Raw genomic sequence first — 20,766 nt, forward strand, 5'->3', positions numbered from 1 at the left:
GTTTAGATGAAAATATAAGTCTAAATAATAATTCTGTAAATAATTCTTCTGTTACTTTCTCAATAAGGGCATTAAGGGCATGAAGTCTCAATATTATTGTGAGTTATTGCCAAACATAAACACAGGGAGTTAGGACATACAGTATTTGGTAATTTCCTTAATTAAGGAAATCCTTAGCATCTAACTCTTACAAAAGCACACATGAGTTTATGTGTATCATTTGTGAGTTGACTGCCATATAGAAATTATTGGTCGTTGGATTAAACAGTTTTGAGGTGATTTTCTATTCTGTAATGGAGCAAAGTGCCTGTCATCATTTTTCATAGATTTGCTCATTTGTAAAGAGAAGGTTTAAATCACAGTTGAAAAATTCTAACCTATGAATCTCTCTACCCAAAAGCTGGTGTATCTAGATTAATTTGGTTTTCTCCAACAACAGAGTATGAAGGTATTGCTGAAATTAAGTGGTCATATTTTACATCGAACAAAAAGTCCCTGCATATTCCTTCCAAACAGATATCTAGTCTTACAGTGACCTTATTCATAAGGCTATATTTGTATCATGTATACCTGATTATTACGTCTTTTTTATTTATTTCCGCCCCCCCCCCCCCCCTTAATTTAGTGTATTATTTCTTGGGTTAGAGCTAGTGCTTACTGTTGTATTGTTGTTTCTTCAGGTTTTTAGATGTGTATAAAAGGTGAAATACAAAATTACAAGCCTTTTACATGTTGTATTCAGCCAGTGAAATGTAAGTTTTATCAGAGTAAATGCTGAGTTAAAGTCTTGAGGTTTTATTCCATTACTTGCCATTTGCCCTCCCACTAGCATCATTTGCTGAGACTTTACAAATTATGTTCTCTCAATAGCTCATAGCAGTCATTCTCAAGGCTTGGATTTAAACAAATCTGTCTTAATAAAACTTTTTTTTTTTGATTGGATGAGAATTGGAAATAATCACTTAGATTTTAAATTTCTCTTTATTTAATTAAATTCCTCAAAATGGGAAACCATATTTAATGTAGTGATTGGAAATGATTTTGTAAACATTTGCTTTCATTATATGTTAACTCCACACTAGTTCCAAGTGCCAGCATGCCTCTAGTACTTGGAATCAAAACCACTCTGGATATCCAACTTTCCTGGGGTGTTTACATGTGTCCCATTCAATGCAGAGACAGATAAATATCCCTTTATAACAGAAAAGCCTCATCCACACAGAAATAAGCAATTCAGCTAACACATTTTATGTTAGTAATATTTACTTTCTACTTCTTGGCCATTCATCCTGTGATTTCAGTTGAACTCTTACAGAAAAAATCTTCTATCTGGCTATTGAGTAGGATCGCAGTCGTCAACTTTCAATCAAACTTGACAGTAGTTATTCTTAAATTGCTAACTAACACTGTGACCCTGATTTTGTACAGCCCACAGTTTCAGTCCTGAGTTTTCCTTTTTTCTCACCTTCAGAGAGTATCTCTCTTTGAGAGAGAATCTCTGCTCCATACATGAAACATAATGCCATCATAAAGGAACTTTGATATTTCTTTATTAAAATCCACAGCTTCATGCATTCCCCTCTTCTAAGGCTCCCGACCAGAGAATCCAGTTCACCAGACTGTTCGCCTGTCCTTAGCATTTACGAGGATCTCAAAGTAAGATCTCTCCCAATCCAGATCTCCACTCATGATTGTGGAGTCCCCTAACCAAGATGTTGCTTTTCAGGTCCCAAATGCAACCCCCATAGATTGTACTTTGATCATTCAGAGGAAGGAGCAAGAATATTGAATCTCATTTTTAGCCTACAATCTTTCACTGATAGGACTGTCATTTTGTGTGTGTTTGCTCTATTTTGGAAGTGAAAGGCCTTCATAAAAGTTGACACAAGTTGGATTGTGAGTCACCTTGCAGATATTGCTATAAACAGTAGCTTCCCGATCTGAAAATTACTGGGTCAACTTTCAATACCTTTATTTACATCGCTTACATCGGTATTCCTTCGTTTATACTGTTAAAACTAGTGGGATCACTGATGGGAAAATGAGCTACTTAAACTGTTGGAATCTAAATATGCTAACAAGAAAATTATAATTATTTTTCAACCCCTTTTCAACAGGAACATCTAAGAAAGTATAAAGATTTTCCTTCCTTTGTACAGAAACAAAACAGGTCTCTTTTTAAAAAATTTTATGAATGTAACTTGGGAAATTTAGTGAATATACATGCTGAAAAAATCATTTTCTCAGTGTAAAAGGCATGCTGAAGTACCTATACGTATTATCTCAATGTAAGAGTTTTAAGGGAATTATTATGGAGTGTGAAGAAAATACCATATATATATAGTGACAAAGCATCTCCCTCTTTATTTATATCAAACCGTTGTTTGTAATTATTCAGAGTTGTTTCTGCCATTAGCAAAACTATCTCTGAGCCATTTGCAGCAGCTCTAAAAGGAATGGCCATGCATTGTCTGCACCAGGCAGCCTGGAGAGCTGATGAGGCTCAGGGCACTGTTGGTGGACCACACATATCCAAAGCAAACTTGGGACTGGTTAAAGAAGTACATTGCCCCTCTAACAGGAGGAAGGCCAAGGACAGACCTAGGAAATCTTTTACCATATTGCACTGGAAATCTTAATGTTGTTTTCTTATTGACATACGAGTAGAGGGATAGGTAGATATTTTAGGGATAAATAAAAGTGTGATTTCATGCACTGGCTACCTATCTCTGAGTAAACCATGTATAGTAATTTAGTATTCATGCATTGCTAATTTCTGGTTTTCTGTCTTTTGTGCTTTTATCTATTTTTCACCATTTTCTTCACTTTGAAACCTAATTTTTAAATTTTAATGGCTATGTATAGGTATTTAATCTGTTATAATAGCGACGTTTTGTCAAAACACTAAGCACGGTGAGTTGAATGATCTGTAATAAAATGTTGTCAGTGCTAATGGGCTGGCAAGGAAATGTACACAGAAAAAATGCCCTTTATTTACCTCGATATTAAAACCCAGCATTTCAAAAATAGACTCAGTTCTGTCCCTGATGAATAGTAAGCAGCTGGAATAGTAGTCCAGACTGAGTTCCTGTCTCCAGCTGCTGGGCAGTAAGATTTTCTGATTTACTCATCTTGGCAAATAACTGCCTCTTCAACTAAAAACATTTTTATATCTGACACAGTAAGGCACAGAAGAAATCTTAAGGTGTAAAATCATCATGTGGTTCCTTAAGCAATCAGATTACAGGCTAGTCTGGAAATGCCACCATTGTGGTAGGCAAAAATCCCTGTGCAATCCCCTTGTGTATTCTGGTACAGGCATTAACAGCTCTACAATTATTCAGTAGTAGCGTGAAAGTGGGAGGATAGTTTTATAAGTCTAATAAAAGTATGGTGGGATCCTGAGCAACCTGCACCAGGTGTCATTTTGGAACAAACTGAGGAGAAACCCACTTTGCTATTATCTGTATTAAGCAATCCTTTTACCTAACACTTTCTGTTAGGACCAAATTAAAAAATTTGCAAACATAGCTTTTTCTTAAATTTCTTCTTTTCTAAGCACTCCATTCTTATTGGAAGTAAAATATGCTGACACTTGATTAATAGGTCAATATTGTTCTATTTCTTGACTGGAAACTGAATTAACTCTAATACAGTGAAGATTAAAAATGTGTAGGATTTCCTATGGCTGAATTTCACCACTGTTGGATGAAGGAGTGTGCTCTGTGGTAAGTCTTTTGTCCATAGACTAAATGTTTGCTATTTATCTTATTATAAGATATTTTCCTTTTCCCCCTTTCCTTACATGGATATCACTGAAATCAGTAAGAAGAGCACAAATTGAAAAATGCCCTTTCACAGAGACTGTCATGTACTGAAGATATTATTTCAAGTTTAGACTGAAAGTGCCATTTTATAGAAATACATAAATTTTAAACCTGAGAATTCAGGGTTGTGTTATAGTTGTCTTGTGTATTATGTAGCTACTGGATGAATTTGGGCACCAGACAGTGTTGAAATAAGTTAAGTGGGCAGTCATATCAGTCATATTCTCTTGTTCGTTGTCTTAGTATTAGCAGTTATGCTGAGAAAAGTTGACTTACATGGAGAATTTTCATCAGTGCAGCTGGACTTTGCAAAATGAAAACATTTAAGTTGATCTTGGCTAGGCATTTTGCTTGTCTTTAACTCTTCTTCCATGCTCTTGGAGAAAGCATGAAAAATACCTTTAATAGCATCCTTTCTTTCTTCTCTTGCAGTCAAAAGAAGTGGGGCTTCCTCATTCTGTAAAAGGTGGCTTCATAAAGTTTCTCAAGGACAGAGTCTCTTTCATTATTGAATCCTCCCCTATTCAAAAGAACCAGGTTCCCCTTTCCCAACCATGAATTTATTTTCTTGTTCTATGGTGAGGAGCATGGTGGTCCTTTTCCATTCTGGACTCCAGATTTTCTAGTGAGAGTGTCTCATGCATTAAAGCAAGAGGACCGACAAACAACTCGTGGAGATGATACACCTCTTCTCTCAGACAACACACGTTATCCACTAGTCTCTTTTCAGATGATACCTGTGCCCAAAGGATGTATTTCCAGTTACATTAAGAAGGTATCTGCAAGCCACTTGTGAATGTCAATGCAAATGAATTTTTCATAACCAGATCTGCATCTGATGTCTATGATAGTTGCACTTTTGGCCATGCAGTTGATGAGGTGTTGGAACACAAATGTGAAATGCATTGGTCTGCAAAGGTTTATAAGGTCCACCAAACAAATTAAAATCCTTCATAAATTTTCTGCAACCTTTATTTGATTTTCAACAAACTGAACACTGCAGTAACAACTTCTCTTCAAATACACTTGAGTCACCTTTCTAGAGAAAATAGAACAGAAATGCTTCCCTTGCCCCAGTGTTTTTTGATCTGTCTAGTTTGCCATGAATGTGAGGTCAATATCACCTGTTCGTATGGTTGGAATGAAAAAGAAAGCTGCCAACAGCAGATACAAAGGCATGAAAATATCTATTCTGATTGCATAGCTATAAAATTCGTTCTCAAGCCTTTTCAATGGTTCATTTTAGCGACACTTTATTTGTAGATGATTCACAAATTTATCTAGAATCATACAATGCACGGGAATGTTTTTTGTTTCTTGTAGATTATTGTACATGCAGCTGATTTATATTTTTCTAGCTAAGTTCTGCTATTATTAGATAAGGTATTTACACTGGACTGGTCTACAGTTTTTCCATTTACCCATTTAATCCCTTGAATGCCTTTCAGTTTGTGCAGTTCTCCTGCTCAATCCCCAGCCACTCTTTTTAACCATTTCTGATTCCAGAAAAGGATGGGGCTTGAAAAGTCATCCTTGTTGGGTTTCTCAGAGTGCCAATTCAGACAACACACTGCAAATGTGTTAGCCATTTAGTGACTCCAATACTATAGCTGTAGGGCCAAACAGTACCAAAAATATTAGGGATACCTTTTATTCTTCTATTTTTATTCTATATTTTAATTATACACAAAACTGACAGTACAAAACACTCTATTAGTTGTACAGATCCTCATTCCTGCAAAGGCTGCCATTCTGCCTCCATTCCATAAATGTATATCATTTGCATGGAGTTCAAACTTGTCTCATCTTTGTTATGGACGTTGCAGTCTTTTGGGCACAAAAATGAAGTGTGGTTGTCCTGCCTAACAGAGGCAGAACTTTGATCGTCCTTCATTAGCATCAAAAGAAAGTTGTGCTGGACTATGTGTTCATCCAGATGGAGGAGAGGATAGGTTATCAGGAGGAAGAACATTCAGTCATTTCTACTTGCTCCACAGATTAACCTTATCGTCTTGTTTCCGGCCTAAACAATAGGTTTAGTGTTCCTTGCTGAGAGCATGAAAAACCATGCATTGAACCTGATGGATAAGCTTCATGTACTGGAAGAGAATGTTGTTTTCTTGAGAGTAAACTCCCTTAAAATTAATAAGTTGCTCTTATACTGCATTTCTCAGAGGTGAAAATGCCACGTTATATAGTATTAACGTACACTATACACTATAGTATATACACTACAGTATTAGTATGTTATTCTCTTCATTGAGGAAATGTATTATAGAAATACAAGTTAAAAATATGGAAAATATTAGAAGATGCTTTTTTCGTTTCCATTTTAGCTTAGACCAAGTTTTAAGAAAAATGCAAAGTAGTTTTCAGAAACAATTGAAGATAAGAAAGCCTTCCTTTTCTAAAGGCAACTAAATAAATTCAGCTCTGCACCTGGTCTGTCTAAGCTATTGTTATCCTTTGTGATGTTTGATTCTTTAATCAACACAAATGGGTGAAATGAAAGATTCTTTAATGTTTGATAGATGAAAAAATGAAGGTAAAGTTTTTGTTCCGTGTAACCTCTCTTTCTGTCTGTGCTTACAAAACCTCTGTCATTCCTCCTATGTTGACAGGGGTGCTGCTAGTGCTGAGATGCAATAGCATTTTCTTCTAGTTTCCTGTCTTAGTGAATAAATAAGTTTTCAACATCACTAGCAAACGGTGCTTCCCTCTCCAATGGCAATAGTGGTGCTGTCCTGATCATAAACTGCTGTGATTCTGTGACAATTTGTCAGCACCACCTTCTATGCAATCCACAACCACACTTGCTCGTTTTTAGTGTTGCTCCTTCTGTTGCATTGCACAGCTACTTCTTAATCCTTTCAAGACTGAGGCAAAGATTTATGTCCGATGTTGCTGATGGTTACAGTTCTCTAGTCCATCTTTCTTCAGACCTTGTTTCTCTTGGAACATTTCCCAACACAAGTTTCTTCGGTTCTTTATAGATGGGTATTTTCAGGTCATAGAACAGTAGGAATATTATTGTTTCTGGGGAACACTACATATTGGGAGAATGATTTTTGATAGAACTATTAATTTCTCTCTTAATTCTTCAATATATTGACACTATTATTGTTGCTCTTTAATGTTAAAAAAATATCTGTTTTATGGCATCCGATACACATGCTGACATTTCCGGGCATACCACAAACAAAAAATTCTATATTTTTTTACTCCCATTTTTTAGCACTCCTAGTATTATTAAAAATTATAATAGAATAATAATTTTGGAAAGGGAAGTGTGTGAGAAATTCCCGTGGTTGAGTTTTTGAGGGCAAACTGAAGAATTTGTGCTCTTTTTACCTGAAAGAGTGAAAGAAGAGAGGCAGCAAATGTTGCATCTGTGGTTGAGAGAATGAGGAGTCTGAGCCAGAGAAGTTCACGAAGGAGATGATGGGTGATATCACAAAACTTAGGAGAATTGACATTACTTGTTTCTTTTTGATGCCTTTTTTTTTTTAAACTTATTGCTCAAATACATCTGTTTTCTACTGACAAGGGAGATGAAGCCTTTTTACTTCTCTTTCTGTCTTTTTGACTATATAACTCTTTCTCTGAGATGTGTAGTCTCAATACCTACATATCAGCATACATGACTTGTTCTGCCTTAAACTTGTTTCCTTTGTTCATTCTTGTTTATGTTAGCTTGGAAAATAATATTTCCTTTTGTATGTTAGAAGCATTATAACCTTCATTCTTTAAGAAAAGAGTTTAATTCAAAGAGCAGTGAATGAGCATGGGTAGAGAAAAACCGTAAGCTTTGTTTAACTGTGATGTAGATTCCTTGATCCACAGTCATTATTGGCCTAACTCTTTTTCTAGTTTTTAAGTTATGTTGTTTTCCATTAGCTGATGTTGTATCCACTAATAATTTATTGTTGCCTGTATTTTTTCTCTCAGTGCTACATGTGTTGCCCTTACTTAAGGAACTAAGGAAAACTATAAAAGCTTAACACATTTATTGAAAAAGTGTTGAAGTGGCTTGTTTCTGACAAGGAAAATCCTTGATGAGGAGTACCTCAGGCATGAAGTATGATCATTAGAAGCATGGAGGGGACTGGCCTCAAGGAAAAAAGAGCCTTTGTGAAGCACTGAAACTGAGAAATTCAATTCATAATGCTCATTTTAGAAACTGCAGGATATATATAGACTTGTTAGTATTATAGACTAATAAATAATGCTTTCAACTTTCACCTATTTGAGATCCTTCTGATGTAAGAGAATAGCCTATGTTTTCACATTGTATTGTTTCTTTGCAGGAGTCAGAGAGTAATAAGTTATGTTCCCTATATTCCTTCCGAAATACCTCTACCTCACCAAACAAGCCCGACGAAGGAGGTCGTGACCGCAGTGAGCTAATGACCAGTGTTAATTTTGGAACGCCAGAACGCCGCAAAGGAAGCCTTGCAGATGTGGTGGACACACTGAAGCAGAAGAAATTAGAAGAAATGACCAGGACTGAGCAAGAAGGTATGTTTTGGATAAGACCGATCCAGTTTCCCCAGCCCCAAACCCTACAATTTTTATGGCATAAAGAATGTGTTGGTTATCAAGGGCCAGAAAATTGCATAATTGGCAAAGACTAGGATAAAGTTGTTCACAGTTTACTATGGCAGTTGTAGTTTGAGATTCATTAGAGATTTTAGCCAAATATGACAGTTTCTAAACTTTCTAAATTGTGCTGGTTGTCTGTGAGTCAAAGCAAGAATGTTGGTTTAGGTGAAAACTCAACTCTTACTTGAAAGGTTATGATGAATTCTTAACTGGTTGTAGAGTTGTGAGGGATATTCTTCAGTGGTATTTGTTCTTTTTATTTTAAAAGATAAATATTTGTTTTAAACAATTAGAATGAATAAAGCATGAGGTGGTTTGTTTTGCCTTGGAAACTATCATCTTTCACCACCTTAATGACCCAGCATCTGAGTCTAGGAGAAAGGGAAAAAGTTTTAAGTGTAAAGAGTACCTCATTCTGCCCAGTATATCTAGAAATGTGGCTAAAGAAATAATTTTTTTACAGTTTGCTCAGATACTGTTACAAGTGTTGAAATAGAGAGGTAAAAATGAGGACAGATCTTTGAGCTCTAACACGGTTTATCTATTCAGTCCTTATTCAGAGATTCTCATCGCCTCTGCTAAGATTTTTGTCCTTGACAGGAACTAAACAGAATTAGAGAATGAGTTTATCAGTATATTTGTGCACATGGTCAGAGTGCACCAGGAAAGTCTTTGCTCATGTCAAGTAGGATTAAATCTTGGTTGCTTCTGCAACAACATCTTCTAGTCTATGCGCTCATACTTGAGTTTGAACTAGGGAAGATGTGGGACCAGAAGGCTCTGAAACAAAGAGGAGGAGGGGCATCTGTGTAGATTCTGCTAGTTATTTTACCAGTGTTGTTTTCTGGCATTAAAAATAACCCAGGAAGAATATTTGTGTCATAGTAGAACTACAAGGCAGTAGAACTTTGTGATTTCTTTTTTCTTTGAAATATGAATGAGTTCAGAATGATTTTACCTCCTCAGTTTCATGGTATGGTCACAGTGCACTTCAGATACTGAACATTAGGATCCCTTGGCTCCATGTAGCAATGTAGATTTCAATTAAGACTGGTGCTGATACAATAATATTTTTAAATGTGGGATGAAATCATGTAGGGATGGAAGCAGGCTTTCGGAATTCTTGGTGTAATTGTGAAATGCCAGCACATAGATAAATGTGTTCTATAGGTGTCCTTTCTGAAGCTGGTGAAACATCTCTAAAGAGAGAGTGTCCCAGATTCTTTACTACCATCTGTCTGTTTTCAGCTGTAAAGATCACTCTTTTAAAAATTGCTTTCTTAGATTTGGTGGTTAGACTAGGAAAACTATTTTAAATGTTACTTTGGCAAAGTTGTTTTTTTACAGTCAGTAACAGTCGTTCGACACTCCATGCTAATCAAAGGTCTTGGCTCATACTTTGCTGCGGGAGTATGCAAGTTGCTGTTGATTATAGTGACACCAGAAATAAGATTTTTCCAGGAGTATACTGAATGGTGTGCTAATAAAAATGTGCATCAAAAAGTTTAAGCATAGTATCTTACTGTAAGGATTCAAGCATTTCATAGCTTATTTTTGGATGAATTCTCAAGAATTTTCTGCAATTCCTCTGTATTAGTATACACTAGTTGATTTAAGAGAAGTATGTGCACAGCAGAGATCCCTCTCACTGAGTGTGAGCCTTCCATGCTAGGTGTTCTCGCCAGCTGTGAAATGAAGGTCATTTCTGATCTATAAAATAATCTTGCCTTTTATGAATCACGTTATACTGGAAAACTATTCCAAAGTCTGCCTGTAAGTTCAAAGGTAATTGACTGTGTCTTCATGTTAAGTTCTTTTCAATCCATCCAGCATTTTCTGTAGAAAAAAAGGTCTCTTCCACTTTACAGAAAATAATTAATGAACATCTGACTGGTACCATATATGACTAACACAGAAAAATCATTAATAGACTAGAAATTCTTTAGGATGTTACGTTTAGGAAGTTCAATGGTTTTGAACTTCTGGGTAGACTAGAAGCACCAAAATTCTTCTGATAGATTTGAATAGATATTTCAGTATTCAGAGGTTTCTCTGAATTAAAAAGAAGTAAACTCTCCATAGTTGTTTGACTGGAATAAAATAACATTTAAAAAATATTTACTATTTTAAGACTCTGATCTTTGTTGTGGCTGTGGGTGCTGCAACTGACTCAGTGCAGAGTCAGTTGGAGAAATTAGGTCTGAGATTGTGAAAATGTTTTGCCATCTTATAGTCTCTTATAAACGACCTAATTAATAGCCTAATCACACATGTACCATACATGATGTTCTTTAACATCTGACATTTAAAATAGGTTTCTGTGGAGTTCTTTTCTTAAAATAGTACGCAGCCAATGCTGTTGAGGAGCTCTCTGTGTAGTAAGTCCTGATCTGTCACAAAATTGCTTACCCAAAGTGAAAAACACCTGCTGATTTTGGGAACAAATAGATAGAATAATATAATAGCTCTAATGAAAGTAATAGGGAAAAGACACGTATTTCTGCTGTATTCTACTGTGTAAAATCTGTGGGGCTTGAAATATTGCATGACTCCTTCAACTAAATTAATAGTACATGTCAGCAATTTTTATAGGGAGGAGCTCCATGGCCGTTGATATAGCTGTGGGAACTGGGCTAACGTACAGTCATAGGTCAAATTAATTGTAGAGTTAGAAGTTGAATAAAGAACCCAAGAACTGCAGTCATCTGCTGCAAGTCTGTGAGTACAACAAGAAGTCTCTTTTAATGCTATTATAGTAACTTTCTAGTCCATCTATAGGATCTGGATTCGAGTAATATGAGTTGCTGGTATCAAATACTTAAATATTTTGTGGTATACCTTAGGTGTCTGTTATGCTTGCGTATACTACTTGTGGTCTCCATTGTACCTCATCACATTCGGAAAGAAATAGATACTGAAATACTTTATCGTGCCTAAATAGATGTATTTAATCAGTGTCCTTTGGCTTCTGAAAATAAGTTGTCTAATGAGAATTTCATCTGAGCAGCTGTGACTGAGGAGGTCAACAGGCATTGCCTAAGAGAATATGGCCCAGCTGGTTAAATCTGGTTGTTGTAGTGATTTAAATGGTCAAGTGCTGCTTGTAATCCAGGACCGTCTGTTTGTAAAGGAAAGAGTGAGTGCTTCAGCATAATGTACAGCTGTTTTAATCTCTCTTTAATAATAACACTTCGGCCAGTGTCATGTCTTGTGTATAATACTGAGAACATGCACACCTCATGCAGGACTGATTATATCTTAGGTATGTTTTAAGTATTATTTGTAGTTTGAAAAACATTACCAGGTTCGCAGGATAAACAACATTTTTTGACTTTGTGGTCTAATATTTGCATACTTTGCACACTGAGGCATTCCTGTGTCTTAATTTGTAATGATTTGGAAATGAGAAAACTGATGAGAAAATTGTAACTGGGGGGGAGGGGAAGGGAAGAATGCTACAAATATTTAGAGTTAATTTGAGTATGTAAAGACTTTGCTGACATGTGTTCTCATAAGACAGAAGAGGTCAGAAATGAACAGGTGTCTAATTTAATCAACAACTCTAGACTCTAGGGCTTCTTGGATAACTTCAATATATTCATCTTCTTAGTTTTTCTATGAGCAGAAGTATTGTTTTACTGGCTTTTTTTTTTTTTTTCCCTGTGGAAGTATCCTCCAGTACAATCAAGTATTAAATCTCTTTACAGTTCAAATGAAGTGTTTGTGTTAGGTAGTATGATCAGACTGCTTATTTCCCTTTCTATCCCCCTCCAGTAAAAGACCTTTCTTTCACATTATTGCTTTTGTGAGACAGATTTACATCGCCTGGGCCGCCTGAATTCTAGGCTGAGAATTGGCTTCTAGACAACTATTCTACTGTACTTCATCATAAGCCTCTAGGAGCAATAATTAGTAGTACACATCTTGTCTGTAGCTAGGAGAGCAGATTTCCCCCTTTCAGATCTGGAATGCTAGGTTGGCAGGTCAGCTGGCACTTCTGAGCTGGAAACTGGGCATGCCATTTCTGCTAAGTGCTAAGCCCTCATTACTCAGGTCCTGGATTCCTAATTCACTTTTGACCTTGATTCTCAGCGATGTATACAGTATCATTTTTCAGCCAAGCGCAGTTCAGAAATCTAGCACAAGCTTTTTATATACTGCTTCCCATTCTTGTTTCCTCCTTGAAGGCCATAGTTGAACATTCAGAGATCAAAGATTTTTATGTATGCATGTTGGAATAATGAACATCTATATAAAGAGTAGTATATTCATAAATTTCCATCTATTCTCTGTCATGTGCACCTGTTTGTACTCTCTATCTCTATGGGTGGATATATGTAACTCATAGTGATATGTAGTATGTCTAAAGATATCTAAATTAAAAATTAAGGATACACATGTATTATTCATTTTATATGCCATAGGGAAAATCTTACTACGCTACTGGGTAGTGCTAGTTTTTCTGATTTTATATTTTGTTGGTTTATCTTCTTCAGCTTCATTAGTTAATAATAATTGAAGGCTTTCTTTTATATTGCCTTAAAATAGATTAACTCTTCCCCTATAAAATTTTCTTTCAAGCTGGTAAGGACAGTACACTGAACTATTGCACACACAAATGTTGACTTCACTGGGAAATAAAGAAACTTAAGCTTTCGCATACTGTGTTTTATAAATGGACTCTGGTAAACCATTTTGGTTGTAATGTTATGCAGTTTTGTTGTTGTTGTTGTGTTTTTTTTTTTTTTTTTTTTTAGCGAATCTGTATGTACTATATTGTATTAAATGACTGGAGAGTTTTGGTTTTGTATTATTTGTTTTTAGCTGCCCACAGCTGAAAACAAACAGAGTTGAGGCATATACACTTTTTCTCTGGTATAGTTTTAAGCACAACCTTTGAGGACCTTACATGTTAAGAGTTCTCTTTTGTGGGTCAGGTCTAGAAGTGAACTACTGATCATCTGTGGTCAATGAATATTTCTGAATGTTTTTCAGAAGTTTTACTGAGATGTAATTGAAGTTATCTATCTTGTGGTGTGCTCTGTACCCATACTTTTTGCTGATGAATGCATGATTCCTGGTTGTCCTAAGACACTTGGCTTTTACAGACCCCTGTTTTTTATTCTACAGTTTTCTTGATGGCTATAGATATTGTATTATCTTTCAAGACTTTAAAAATGTTTCTGGGATTTGGTATTAGGAGTATCCAAACTAATTGTTAAAAATTACTTAGTATTACTGTTCTGTCTTTTGTGATAGCTATAGAATTTGTAAATGGTAACTGGGGTTCCTCTCAGCTAGACACAAGCTCTTTGTGAAAAAACTCACCTATTTCAAAATCCTTTCATCATCTTTGAAAAACCGTGCCACATCTGCTAGGTACGACTCTCATTGTGTTTCCCTTTTCTTCTTCTCAAAAATGAGTTTTGGTAAGCAAATTCAAGATCAGTTATGTGTATAGTTAATTTAATACATATCTTTTACTTACTTTTTGTTAGAAGCTGTGTATGGCAGTGTCTAGGCTGAGGAATTGTTCTGCTAAGTTCCAAACATGCTTCCAAAATAAACACACAAAAGCCCAAAAGTCCACACAATAAATAGATGACTCAGATCAAATTAGAGGAGAGATATGAGATGCATTTTCCTAAACCTTCTCGAATAACTTACCTCTTTACCATATAATTAAATGCAACTCACTATATCTCTTTCATCCAATGATCTAGGTAAAATCCCATGGTCATTCCTTTTTCTTGCAATTTGTTGCTGCTTTAGAAAAATGTATTCTTCTATTTAGAGAAGTTTTCTAGATCATAGAATTTCTAGTAGTTCACTTGTTGAAATGTACGGTGAATTCTTATGTCTTCATGTGTTCAATTAAAATAATTTAGGACTTTTTAGGAACATTGCCACAAAGCAAGTGGTTTCTAGGGTTATTTTCTTGGTAACTAAAAGAAGATGCAGCCTAGTTTCTTTAATGTAGTTGATTTTTCTATCAAAAATTCATTCTTGTCTGAAGCACAAATATAATAACTTTAATAAACTTGTTTTAATGACACCTAGAATGCAATATATGTTTTGGATTTTGGAATGCAATATATATTTTTGGATTAAATGCTATCTCACAATTTCTATTTAAGAAACTGGCACATGTTGTCATCTTTCCATCTTATGTTTGCATTTATTATCTGGCTGTCTACACTACAATCTTGTCCAGTGTTGTAATATTTGAGCAGCTAGTCATTACTCACAGGTTCTGTGTGGATTACAGTGTGGTAACTCTTCAGCGCTTCTCAGTATGTCTCATGCTACATTTGAAAGTTTCCTTTCAGTTTTCTTTGTTCTGAAGTTTGTTCATGGCACAGAAATGGGAAACAGTACAAGTTTTTACAAAGGTATCATGAAGAATGAGATCTATATGAATAAGTCAACGGATCATGGAGACCATCTTTTTTGCTAAAAGGTTTTCATGTCCCTTCAGTTCTGAGCTCTAATTCAGGATTACACAATGATGTGGTAAGTATGATGGTAGCAGTTTTCATAATAAGATTTGCTGGCAATTGAACAGAAATAGCCACATGAGGACCTGTCAGGTGAAAATACACCTTGAATTACTATCAGGCAGTTACCTAGATGTGGGATCTATGGAATTTTATGCAGCTTATTCTTTTCTGGAGGTTCTGTTTCCCAGTGCAGGTGTTTTTCTTGTTGAAGCTTTGTACCTCTGCATCTCTACAAAATCGTTGCTTTTGTTAATAAACCAAGTTGATCGTAGCTCGAATCCTCATGTGGGGAGAGTCTGAAATTCAGGTCTCAATTCTGAAGACTGGGACATCCCTTCTAGCTATAACTCTTTAAAGTATTTTTGGATAGATGCTTACTTTCACCATTTTGAGATGCTTGCATTACAGCAAGGAAATGTTTTTATTCAGCCCTGAATAGTTGAGATTAGTAAAATCCTTTTCATGAGAACAAATGAGCTTTCAGCTTTTCCTCATTGTCTCTGAACTTGAGCTGTAGGCAGGGACAGATGAAACTGAAACAGGCTGAAATCTTCACAAAGCCAACACCTGCTGACCATTGCAACCAGTTCCTCCCCAGTGACTATTGTTTTCCAATGTCTTACCTTCATGGGTCATCTCATCTTTTTCTTTAATCCCACTGCACCTCTCAATTCTGATATTGTCCACTGCTGGATACAATTTCATTTAATTTTTACTGCGTGATAGATTGTCTACCTGCTTCCATTTGATACAATTTTCTGCACTACGCTCCTCTATATTTTTGTCTTCTTTTTAGACATAATATAAGATCTGCTATCTCTATACTATTTGTATGTTATTAGTATTATAAAAGTATTATTAATATTAAAAAAGTATGTCTAAACCAACAGCTTTTTACTTACAGCAGTAAGAAATGCAAGTTCGGTATGAATGGGTAAAACAGACACTGGTCTCTGTGCTCAAGAATGTGAGTAAATAGCTGTAAAAATATGGAGAGTTGTTTCAGTTGGTAGCAGAAAAACAAACTCAGACTTCGTTGGTTTCTGATGTACTGTGACGTAAACAACGTGATGATCAGATCAGATTGAAATACATTTTGTAGTCATCGGGTTAATAATAGGGACTAGACTGCAATAGTTTCCCTCCTGAAATTGCTAATATCAATATAAAAATACGAGGGAAAGAAGGGCTTGAATGTGGCCGATCTTGTACGCCATTGTATTTTCCAAGTTCTGTAGGGTGAATGACCTCAGATTTCTTTGGTGATGAACTTTAGTTTTAGTTGGTTTTATTTGCTTTGCCATTCCTGCTGTTTTGCAACAGGGCCTAAAAGTGCTTTAAGTGCTTGTGACTGGGGTAATGAATGAAAATATCTTTCCAGCACTGAGAGTATTGCATTAGACTGAATAGTCACCTTACTTGTAAAAGCACTATTAGAGAGGGGCAGCTGTAAGTAAGGATAACGATTTGTGTCCAGTGCTTATTTACTGAAAACTGTAAATGTATTATTTATTGAGAGCTCTCCAGACAGTGCTTGTCAGAATAAAAATGTCAACTCTAAGCAAAATGTTATAATACATAATAAAAATGCTAGGTACGCACTTTAGAGGTACAGCTAATTAGATCTGCTTTTCTTAAAGAAATGACAGTAAAAATGCTCAGCAGCGTATACATTTTAAATGCTGATATATTCCTTATTTTTCTAGATAGTATTTGGTTTAGATACCTTATCATTACTTAAAAATAATTTTGACAACTTTATTTGGTTGCCACAAGAGAGAAGGAGCCATTTGCTGCCCGGCTGCGGGAGCTCGGGCTGCCTTGTTTTTCGAATGGAGAGAGCAGCTACTCTCACCCTCAGTGTTTGAGTCTGAAACTCCAAGATGCCACTTCTTTCATGAGGGAAACCTGCCTCCAGTGGAAACAACAAACAATTATTAAGATTAGTCTTCAGCCGTGCTAATTAACCCCAAATAAATATTATGTTAAGGAGACTAAATACATTCAACATCAGTATTGCTTTTGTGTATTATTAAATACAAATAAGAATTAATGAAAAATATAGTTCATTTTTTCTTTTTAGAATACTACTTTATTAAGTATTTTTTAGGCATTTTTATTTTCCCTGAAATTTGTAGTGGGTAGAATTTGAGCTTAAAGAATTTGGAAATCTCCTAGAGTGTTTTATGATCTGAAGGAAGAAATTGAATTTTTAATTTATCCGTTTTACAAAGAACCGCTCTGTTCAGTATCATAAAATTTAGGATGTCATAATGAAAAGCAACTTTCTTCTTTCAAGTATATAAGCCAATACAAGAAAGAGCCTTACTGTGTTTACTTCAGTGACAATCTGTCTGTGTTCTCCTGCACTCAGTTTGCTGTCGGTTTCATAGAGCCAGAGAATCCCAGAGTGGCTGAGGTGGGAAGGCACCGCATGCGATCATCTCATCCAACCCACCTGCTCAGAGCAGTATTGCCCAGAACAGGTTGCTCAGGCCTGTGTCCCATCAGTTTTTGAGTATCTCCAAGGATGGAAACTCCAGAACCTGTTCCGCGCTTGGACATCCTCGCAATAATGAAGGTTTTTCTGAGGTTTCAAGGCAATTTCTTGATGTCCCATTTGTGTCCTTTGGCACTGGGCCTGTCTCTGGGCACCACTGAGAAGAGTGTGGGTCTGTCGTCTTTACTCCCACTGTCAGATATTTATATATTATCCCCTGGAGCCTCCTCTTTACCAGGCTAAACAGTCATGGCTCTCTCAGCCCCACTTTGTATGAGAGATGTTCTACTCAGTTGTCTCGTGTCCCATTGCTGGACTCTTTCCAGTATTCCCATGTCTGCCTTGTACTGGGGAGCCCAGAACTGGACACAGAACCCCAGGTGTGGTCTCAAATATGGTTTATTTTAAGGCCTCTAGTTCTGCACTGTGGGACTGATCTGGTACATTTCAAGCCAAGAAGGGCTTTATTATGAACTTCAACAGTAGTATGCACAAGCCCTTTCTGAGTCATATTCATCTGTATAATTTGGGTTTTAGCCCTGTGCGTGTGCTCTTGCTTCCCAGTGCATAGCTGATGAATGCAAAGTGAAAACCAGGAACAAAACATAATTCAGTATTCTGAACTACATGTTTCTGTGCTTCATTAGTGTATTTTGCGTTGTGATGAATCCTTCTAATTTCCATTAGTAGCCAGGCTTCTTCCTTATTTACTCGTTGGTGTGTTGATCTCCAAAATGAAGCAAGAGTTAATAGTTGCTAATGTGTCAAAATCCCCCCTGTTCTTTATTACTTTTATAACATAAAGAAGCTGTGGTGTTTCTGTAGAGTTTAGATTGTGATTTTCAAAAAAGAGTGCAATAGCCCTTGTTAAATATAGTTGTGAGGGCAAGTGCTGTGCAAACATCTCCTGTTAGCATTGCTCCGTCCTGACTAGCAGCAGCCACTCTGTTGCAGTCTTGGGTTGGTCTTTCACATGGGCTGCCAATAAGTAAAACTGTGCCAAAATGTCTTGTTCTACAGCCTAGCATTTTGGAATGTATCTAATAGCTGTTTTCTTTTATTAATCATAATGTATTTTTAGTTTTACTTACATAGGTGGCCAGAGTTCCTGGGCAGAGTGCCCTACGTATGAATGCCTGTTTATTTTCATCTTCCTTTTTGTTAACTGTTTTACTTAATGCTTTACATAACCATTTGCCGTATTTCAGCATGAAACTATAATGCGCTGCTGCCTGCTCACATTTCTTAAAGAACTTGATGTGACATCACCTTCTACGGTGAATCATGATCTTCACTGAACCTAAAAAAACCCATCTTGAATACTCTTCCGTCTTTGATTTGTTTGAAAATGTTGAAGCAAGCAGGCTCTTTCACTCATCTGGAGGAACTCTGAACACAGTCTGGAGAGCCTGCAGTGGCACCAAAACCACTGAGAGCTCCATAGTGAATTTCTTGTTAGTCTAACACCACCTTAAGCCTGAATTCTGTTTGCATTTACAGCTCTGCTCTATGTGTAGGGGATATGCATGAGGACAGGATTCTGCTCTTTCTACTCTGTCTTCAAATTTACCTGCATTTCCAATGTTTAAAACGGCTCTGGTTCTCAGTAGAGGTCTTAGCAGTCTTTATCATATCTTAAATATGTAACAAGCCGATTACTTTTAAATATTTACAGTGAAACAAAAACTAACACATCGGGCAGAGGTTTGTTAAAATGTCAGAAGAACTTGCCATAGTGAAAAATAAATATTGAACCAAGTTTATTCCTGAGGTGACTATTAATTTCAATGAAATTACTGCAGGAGTAGTTCTGAAAAAAGTCTGTCTAGATTTTGTGTCGTAATTTTAACATTTTTTTACAGAACTTTGAATAGCTCAGAAGTAATTTTATAGATCTGGTATGCAAATACTCCACTAAGTAAAATAAGCTTCCTTTGCTTCAGTTTCTGTTTCCTCTGTGGACTGTTTTTCGGTTTTAGCTGTTTAAATGAGGTTGTTGCAGCTTCATTAATAGGTTTGGTTATATCTGCAGTTATACTTGAAATTAAAATTTAGTTGGAGGGTTGGTTCCTCCAAGTTTCAGTGTATCTGTTGTTTCTCTTATATAATGACTAGGTAATGTGTCATGTCTATTGCCTTTCTGTGCCTGCGTATCAGATAACACAACAGAGAGTGGCCAGACGTACAACCTCAAAAATCAAACTAATTTGTTAATGAAGGAACAAGGCAATGTAATAAGCATCTCTATTCAGTGATTTTCCCCAGCTTTCAGTTATTCCTTAGAGCAAGAGTAACTAGTGCTGTATCAACAAATTATTTGATGACCATAATTTGGCTGGTGAGAATATAAGGAAAGAGCCCCAATCTAATTAGAGAACACTGTATATTAGGTGGCAAAATGTGGCTAATATTTTATCTTTTATTGTAAAACTGCAATTTACAACTTTCAGTGATTAACGATTTGTATGTTCTCCCTCCCCCTCCACGCACACAAAATCATTAAAAAAAAGGCCAAAAAAGAGACTACAGGATTTGAAACACAGTGGCTCTGACGTGATGGGAAAATGGCCAAGGTGTCACAGCTAATTTCTGACCCTGCTTTATGAGTTCTGCTGTTCCTTATTCCCCTTGTCAGTCTGTGAATCCCTGAGGCTGTACGAACTGGCCTAACATCACTCAACTCCAGTTTTATATCCTCTTTTAATAATGTTGAGTCTATTCTGTCCAACTTTGATTCAGACAACCTGCTTGTCTTGAAAAAGTGATATATTTAATCAGTGGCTCTGTCTCCAGCATAGCTCCCACTGCGTGAGACTAGAGCCAAAGAGTAGTGCAGTGGCCTGTCACTTCTGTTTGAATAGGTAATGTGGAGCCGTTCAGCCGAAGAGACAGGAGCTGGAACTGCTTGTTAGGACACATGATCAAAAGCCACTCTCTGCTTTCTGCCAATCAAGCCTCATGTCGCCTTGTGGGGCAGACATTAAATAGATTTTTCTGCCGTACACTGTGGGCACTTTGCCAGTTTGACATGTGAACTGTTACAAAAGATACCAGAGTTTCCACTGCTTGCTGGCTGCTTTTAAAGCCCTTGCTGTCCAGAGTAGAATATTTTAAATAATGGATTATGATAAATTTCCACTACTATTAGGCAGTCTCCTTCCTGCTCCCAACAGTGCAAAGATATTTTTAAGAACAAAACTGTAAGTTGGTTTCTGAAAGCAAACAAGCAAACAAAAACTGTTGAACAACTCTATGGCACATAGGTTTGAACAACATGATTATTGTCCGAGAATTGCAGCAAGTTGTGGCTTCCACTGGTGCAATTTTGAATATTGTT

The 20,766-nt window shown here is 36.4% G+C and overlaps 1 protein-coding gene across 11 annotated transcripts in view; it reads left to right on the forward strand.

Moving 5' to 3' along the window:
• SOX6 (SRY-box transcription factor 6) overlaps window positions 1–20,766 on the forward strand; it is a 377,869-nt gene that overhangs the window by 146,622 nt on the left and 210,481 nt on the right. For all 11 annotated transcript variants that reach the window (XM_065635311.1, XM_065635316.1, XM_065635314.1 and 8 more), the window contains one exon: window positions 8,135–8,345. In XM_065635311.1, the coding sequence (XP_065491383.1) occupies window positions 8,135–8,345 (211 nt within the window). The remainder of the gene's footprint in view (window positions 1–8,134; window positions 8,346–20,766) is intronic.

Source organism: Caloenas nicobarica, chromosome 5 (genome assembly GCF_036013445.1).
Source record: "Caloenas nicobarica isolate bCalNic1 chromosome 5, bCalNic1.hap1, whole genome shotgun sequence".
Taxonomy (NCBI): Eukaryota; Metazoa; Chordata; class Aves; order Columbiformes; family Columbidae; genus Caloenas; species Caloenas nicobarica.